The following is an 8,273-nucleotide window of genomic DNA, read 5'->3' on the forward strand; positions in this document are numbered from 1 at the left end:
ATAGAGAGAGAGAGAGAGAGAGAGAGAGAGAGGGTATGTGTGTCCTGATTATTTCCTGTAATTATCTCTTGAATTTTCAAGCAATATACAAGCCATACACCAGTAAAACATAATGGCAAGGTGATTATAAAAATTCAATTCAGCCTGTTATTGGTACCAAGAATCTTAAGAGTAGGGATGAAGTGAAAACAAAGGCATCATGTCTGCCTAGAGGGGACACTTTATTTATATCATTACATCTCTTTACAATGTTGGCATCATGTGAGTGGGCAATATACCATCTCAAACCTAGCTTTTAGGAATAATGTTTTGTTCATTTGTGTCTTCTTTTAAAAAATAACCACATATGAGTTAAAAAAAAACAAAAACCTTTTAGAAAGTCTTATGTACCTCGGTGCACTCCACATTTTAATTCACAAATCTGCCTATTACAGGCACTGTCCATTGCTGTAATAACCCATTTCCCTTAGTTAGCAGTGAGGACAGAGGAGTGAGCAGTAGACAAAAATTCTCACCATCTTAGAGGTGTTTGTCCTCAGTAGTTCTCCAAAGGTCTTATCTTCTTCTTGTGGTTTCTAAGTATCTTTAAAAATTTTTATTTTGTTTTATTTTATTTTTCCCATCACCATTTATCCCTTCATGCCCTCTTCCACCTCGACCCAAATTATATAGCTCCCAAAATTATGTAGCTCCAGCCAGCTTACCCTTGAAAGCCTTCTCTGGAGTAGGGTTTTAAAGCATTAGATAAACTTTACAGAGGCACAGTTCCTCCTCCCAATACAGCATATACATATATGAGCCAAGTTTTATATATGTCACATAGTAAAAATGGGACCTGATCCCTAATCACAAAAGGATGTTCTAATGTGTTTTACAAAAGAAGGAAATGCTGATTATTTTGGATATCTAACGGGTTAGTCATGCTCACTAAAAGCAAGCTTGTCCCTTTGTTGGCCGCCTGTCCTGTGTGAGTGCCACCTTATCTGCAACAACATTTACTACATGCAGGCTATATGCCAGGAATTACTCTTGATACCACTCAGATTAAAAAGATGACCGAGAATCAGATGCTGCCCTTCAGAGTGTAAGAGTGGGCCTTGTTCTGAGTGGGCACTCAATGAATGTTTCATAAATGAACAAATTAATTAATTATAGGAGTTTGCAAGTTTCTAAGTTATGTTTATTTGGAAGTCTGAATGTCATAGGCAAATTAACAAAATAACATGTGAGTGATTCTGAGAAAAAGACATGTTATTCCTAGATGCTATTGACCAGGTCACTGCATCTCCCTTGGGAAAAATAAAATGATTTCAAATCATTTGCTTTCACAATAATATTTTTGTACATTTAAAGACCCCCAAGTAGCAAACTGTAGTAAAAATTTGTTTTGTTGGTCTTTCACACACAAAAAGATGTGTGCGTGAACACACATATGTGTGTATGTGTGTGGGCTAGCTTGGACAAAAGGAGCTGGAAAATGAACAAATTAAAGATAGGCAAAGGCTTACCCAGTACCTTAGAGAGGGATTACAGTCCACCTCCAGATTTGACTTATTTTGATTTATTCCTTGGCAGGTGAGATGAAATTGTGATTAATAATAATGCGATCTATCTTATCAAACTAGGAACAACCAACAAGGAATCTTTACAAACACCTCTGCTGCCAACACTTCCTTCAGTAATCACGACACCTAAAGGTGAAGGTGAGTAATAATATTTTTATTTTCTCTATATAATTTGTATACCATCATATCATAAACCATACTGCATACCCTTTTAAAGTACACAGTTCAATGGTTTTTTAGTATATTTATGAGTAATTTAGTACATTTATCACCACTACCTGATTACAGAATATTTTCATCACCCCAAGGAAAAAACCCTGTATCTGTTACTAATCACTCTCTATTCCCACTTTCCCCTAGCCCCTGGCAACCACTAACCCACATTGTGTCTCTGGAGATTTGCCTATTCTAGAAATTCCATATAAGTATAATCATATGACCTATGACCTTTTGTGTCTGAATTCTTTCACTTAGGATAATGCTCTGAGGTTTATCTATGCTGTAGTATGTTTCTATAGCTCATTCTTTCCCATGACTGAATAATATTTCATTAGATGGATCACTATATTTGTTGACCTATTTATTAGTTGATGGAAATTTGAACTGTTTCTGCATTTTGGCTATTATAAATAATGCTGCTAAGAACATACATGTACACGTTTTTGTGTGAGCACATGTTTTTATTTCTCTTGGGTTATATACCTTGAAGGACTATGTCACATGGTAATTCTATGTTTAACTCTTTGAAGAACTCATTTTCAAAACACCTGCACTATATTACATTCCCACCAGAAATGTATGAGGATATGAATTTTCCATTTTCTAACCAATACTCTATATTTTCCTCATAGTCATAACAGAGGGTGTTAAGTGATATCTCATTGTCGTTTTGATTTATGTTTTCCTAATGACTAATGACATTGAGCATCTTTTCATGTACCCGTTAGCCATTGTGTATCTTCTTAGGAGAAAGGTCTATTTAAGTCCTTGCCCATTTTTTTAATTGAGCTATGTGACTTTTTACTGTTTAGTTGTAAGAATGTTTTATATATTTTGAACTAGATCATTAGTGAGTAGATAATTTGCAAATACTTTCTCCCATTCCAGGGGTTGTCTTTGCGTTTTCTTGAGCTGTCCTTTGAAGGACTAAAATCTCTAATTTTGATGAAGTTAAATGTAGCTTTATTTTCTTTTGTCATGTAGAGGAAGCAAAACTTTACCCATCATAGGTTTTTAGCTGGGACCTTTAACAGGAAGACATACAAACAAAAGAAAAATAGTTCATTAACACATGCAGTGCACATCATGTGAGAAACATAAAACAAAGAGCATCTCAAAACAGTGACTTAGAATTCAGCTTATATACCATCTTCAACAACAACAAAACAATGCATTTGTTTAAAAAAAAAGAAGTGACAGGACAAAGGAAGACGTAAGCCTCCCAAGGGTAGCAAACTGAGGGAAGATTAATAGATAAATATATGAAAGGAAGCTAATGGGCGAAGTTTTGTTTGCAAATTCCTCTTGCCTGATAAAAGCCTGTCTCTAGTAAAAAAGGAATTTATATCCTGCCTTTAGGCAAAAAAGGGGAAGCTTTTTTTTTTTGCATTTGCTGCTTCTTAATTGCCTTCAGCTTTAAATTTTTATGTCAAAGAGACATATTTTGGGGTGACATTCTAGTTTTTCTAGTCACTGTGCAGTAGGACCAAATGTAAGAAACCATTGCTCAACTCAAGTCACAAGATTCATACCAATGTATTCTTCTAAGGATATTATAGTTTTAGCTCTTACATTCAAGGCTGATTTTGTATATGGTATAAGGTAGACATCTGGCTTCCTTCTTTTGCATGTGATTATTCAGTTGTCCTAACATCATCTATTGAAAAGATAATTCTTTCTTGATTTGAATCGTCTTGGAACTCTTGGTGAAAATCAATTGGCTATAAATGCATGTGTGTTTTTCTGGACTCTCAAATCTACTCCACTTATCTATATGTCTCCCCTTATCCAGAATCATCACTGTAGATCACTATAGCTTTGCATTAACTTTTGAAATCAGGAAATGTGAGTGCTCCAACATTTTTCTTCTTTTGCAAGATTGCTTTGACTATTTTGAGTCGCTTGAATTTTCATATAAATTTTAGGATAAATTTGTCAATTTCTGCAAGAAGTCAGTTGAGATTGTGATAAGGATTGCATTGACTCTGTTTGGAAAAAGTCAGTTTGGGAAGTATTACCATTTTATCAGTTTTAATTCTTCCAATCCATGAATGTGAGATGACTTTCCATTTATTTAGGTCTTTTTGTTTCTTTTGATAATGTTTATAGTTTTCAGTGTAGAAGATTGCTCTTGTTCAATTTATTCCTAATGTTTTATTCATTGTGATGCTATTAGAAATGGAATCATTTTTAAAATTTTATTGTTCAATGCTACTATATAGAGATAAAATTTATTTTCAAATATTAATATTGTATCCTGCCCCTTTATTGAGCTAATTTATTGGTTCTAACGTGTGTGTGTGTTCCTTAGATTTGCTATATCTAAGATTCATCTGCAAATAGAGATATTTTACTTCTTGACCCAGTGATTCCATTTGTTTTCTACTCCGAATGCCTTTTATTTTATTTTCTTGCTCATGTGCCCTGGCTAGAACCTTCAATACAACATTGAATTGAAGTGGTGAGAGGGGATATTAAGAAAGTCCTCTTTTATTACTAGTACTAGTGGCCTGGTGCATGAAATTCATGTGTGTGTGTGGGGGGGGGGGCGGTCCCTCAGCCCAACCTGCACCCTCTCTAGTCTAGGTTCCCTCAGGGGATGTCTGACTGTTGGTTTAGGCCTGATCCCACTGGCAGTCGGACATCCCTCTCACAATCCGGGACCTCTGGCTCCTAACCGCTCACCTACCTGCCTGCCTGATTACCCCTAACTGCCTCTGCCTGCTAGCCTGCTTGCTCCTAACTGCCCCCCCACTGGCCTGCTCGCCCCCACCTGCCCCCCGACTGCCGGCCTGCTCATCCCCAACTGCCCCCCACTGCTGACCTGTTCTCCCCAACTGCCCTCCCCTGCTGGCCTCATGACTCCCAACTGTCCTCCCCTGCCAGCCTCACGGCCCCCAACTGCCCTTCACAGCCAGCCTCATGGCCCCCAATTTCCCTCCCCAGCTGGCCTCATGGCCCCTAACTGTCCTCCCAGGCTGGCCTTCTCACTCCCAACTGCCCCCCCCCCCCAGCCTGATCACCCCCAACTTCCCTCCCCTCCTGACCTGATCACCCCTAACCCCCTCTGCCTTGGCCCCACCACTATGGCTTTGTCTGGAAGGACATCAGGAAGATCTCTCAGTCTAATTAGCATATTATCCTTTTATTAGTATAGATGTTGAGTGCTTTTATCATGCAACGGTGTTGCATTTTATCATGTGCATTTTCTTACTATATTGAGATTATTATATGGTTTTTATCTCTCATTTTATTAATATGTCATATGACATTGATTTCTGTATGCCCAACAACCTTACATTTCAGGTTAAATCCCACTTGGTTATTACATATTATGCTTTTTGTATGTTGCTGGATATGATTTGTATTACTTTGCAAAGAATTTTTGTGTCTACACTTATAAGATACAGGTTAATAGTTTTCTTGTGATGTTTTTGGGATGAGTTAGTTCTAACCTCAGTAAATGAATTAGGAAGTGTTCCCTTCTCTACCAATTTTTGGAAGAGCTTATAAAGAATTATTCTTTAAACATACATCAGAATTTACCATAAAGCTGTCTGGCCTAGGCTTTTCTTTGTGGAAAATTTTGAATTAGTATCGTAACCTCTGTATAGAGGTTGTTATAAGTCTATTCAGATTTTTTCTTGACTCAGATTACTAATTGGTGATTTACGAAGAAGTTGTCCATTTCCTCTAGGTTATCTAATTTGTTAGCACACAATGGTTCATAGCATTGCCTTATAACCCTTCTTATTTCTATTAAGATGGTAGTAATGTCCTCTATTTCATTCATTATTTTAGTAATATGAGTCCTCTTTTTTGTCAGGCTAACCAGATTTATCAATTTTGTTGATCTTTACAAAAGCCAACTTTTTATTTTATTGATTTCTCTATTTCTTTCCTCTCTAATCTTTAATATGTGTTTTTTCTTTTGCTCCCATTAGTTTGCTTGTCTATTTCTAAATTCTTAATTTCACAGGTTAGGTTAGGTTATTGATTTAAGATCATATTTCTTTTTAAATATAGGTGTTTATACCAATATATTTCCCTCTCAGATTTTTGCTACATCCCATTAATTTTCATATATTATGTTTTCATGTTCATTCATCTCAAAGTATATTCTAAAATCCCTTGTAATTTAATCCTTGACACATTGGTTATTTAGGATTATAGTGTTTCATATCTACATATTTATTAATCCCCCCCACTATGTTTTAAAAATTATTTTTCTTCTGTGTATTTACTACCTATCAGAGGTTTCCCCCTTCAAGCATCTAATTTTAAAATTAAATTTTAAAAATAAATAGTATAGAGATTATTCTAAAGAATAGTGTGGATATCTTTGTCTCATTAAGCAGAACATAGTAAGCATTGACTTGCAAGTGCTTTGCACTTTTTTAAGGTACTATTTTTAAATAGTGCATTTGCTTCTCATCTTGAGAAATGCATTATCATTTTTAGATTGTTTTAACAATTTTATTTAAAATATTATTATTTAAAGATAACTGAGTTTCAGAAAGGCTAAATGACTTAATTTTTTAAAAAACACAAATTTTATAATAATAATTTTGAATTTCAAAATTGCTCTTTTAACTTCAAAATTTTCTATTCAACAAATTCCTTATCAACTCTTTCTTAATGAACTTATAGTATTTTAACTTCACTTCATCACTTGGGGGGTATTAAGTAATGACACCTTCAGGTATTAATAAGGCTCACAGAGCATTTTTTTTCTCCCTCCACAATGTGGTCACCAAATTCTGTAATTGTTTTATGCATGGATATGTGTTTTTTTTTCTGTTTTTGGTACATGTTCTTGTTTTTTTCCTACTTTCAAGCTATCCCACTGATGAGATTGCCAGCCTGCTGTGAATGGTTATTTCTTTTAATTACTCCTTTAACTGAAAGCAACTGAACACACATAACACCAAGAACAACAACTTGAATTGTGTTTACAAAAGACTACATAAGTCCAGGTGAAAAGTCATGCCCTTGAGGATAGTGTAAGAACATTATGTGCAGATAAACTTCACAGCAACAATAGATCTTGTTGTTTCTGTCTACTCTGATGCTTTCAGTGTGGATAGGCAAGGTTACCATTTTGGAGTCTCACTATTGAATAAGGCTACTGTTGTCTAACTTTTTTTTTTTAACTGGCAGAATCATATTTACAGAAAGTCTTATTGGTACATAGAAAATGCCAATATATCAAACAGTAGAAGTTGAGTTGCTCAATTTGAAACAATGTTGTGTGTGGTGTATGTATATGGGCAGTGTGGACCTCTACCCACTCCTCTTTCTTATCACTAAAGATAGGGGGTCCATGAGGCTTCCCCACTGAACCCTTAGGTCTACAGCAGTACAGTTAAAAATTACTGAAATAAGAAATTATGTTTATTTAAATTCTATTTATAGTTTTTATAATGTATACTATATAAGCAGGAAACAAGCAAAACAACCTTTTCACCCACCACCTGACCTGAACGTATACCGTTGTGTAATTGCTGTACACCACAGTTTTCAAAAGGGCAGCTCAAATGTTCCAGAAGCTTTTAAAGCCCCATAAGCATCATTGCTAATTAATCACTGTCAGGTGAAATCTTGTAGGTAAATAGGACCACTAGATAAGAGAAAATAAGGGTGAAGCCCCTAGCAATATTTTCTCTAATCCCAAGAAACATTGTTAAAATAGATTTTAAGGAAGTGGTAAGTCAACATCTACTTGATAGTGAGGTCTCTAAGGAAGAGCAGAAGGATTGAAAAAGAATCCCAAATTACTAGATTCCTCTGAAGTCACCAAACTACACCAACCCATCTGATTTCCAGGATACATTAGCAAAGAGCATCTCTAAGTACAGTATAACTTTATTGGCTTGGGATCAGTCCCAAATTCCTATATAAACTTGCCTTGGTAAAGAGGGTTAGGTAATGGATAGATCTGGAGACACCTAAACACCTTTCGTCAGTGCCTAAATGGCAGGGAGCTCTTCGGTGGTCTGCTCTGGCTCACTGTCCTTGGGCTTATACACAGTGTCTGATTGGTCTTGCAAGAGGGAGGACAGTGGTGAATATACAATTCCAAAGGGCCATTAACATCTACCTTAACCCACCATCTAAATAATATGAAAAAGAAAAAGAAATATAAAATTCACATTGAAATAAAACTTTCTCCCCTTCTTGCCTTCTGCTGAAAGCTGTAGTTTCACTTTACCTATATTTGTCTACCATCACCATTTTGTTTTCTTTAAAATCTTTGAAACTTGAGGAGAAACCAAGATGGCGGCATAGGTAAACACCGGAGTTTGCTGCCTTGAACAACCACTTCAAAAATACAACTAAAAGACGAAACGGACATCATCCAGAACCACAGGAAAGCTGGCTGAGTGGAAATTCTACAACTAGGAGGAAAGAGAAAAACTCTGAGACTCAGAGGAGGCGCAGTGCGGAAGTGAGATACTAAGGTGCGGAGTGCATGCGGAGCGGGCTGGC

General features: G+C 36.1%; 1 protein-coding gene across 3 annotated transcripts in view; it reads left to right on the forward strand.

The window, feature by feature from the left end:
- Nucleotides 1-8,273, forward strand: part of EMCN (endomucin) — a 116,571-nt gene that overhangs the window by 41,999 nt on the left and 66,299 nt on the right. For all 3 annotated transcript variants that reach the window (XM_015569995.1, XM_015569994.1, XM_006772999.2), the window contains exon 3: nucleotides 1,626-1,703. In XM_015569995.1, coding sequence (XP_015425481.1) covers nucleotides 1,626-1,703 — 78 coding nt within the window. The remainder of the gene's footprint in view (nucleotides 1-1,625; nucleotides 1,704-8,273) is intronic.

This window comes from Myotis davidii, unplaced genomic scaffold (assembly GCF_000327345.1).
Source record: "Myotis davidii unplaced genomic scaffold, ASM32734v1 scaffold226, whole genome shotgun sequence".
Lineage (NCBI taxonomy): Eukaryota > Metazoa > Chordata > Mammalia > Chiroptera > Vespertilionidae > Myotis > Myotis davidii.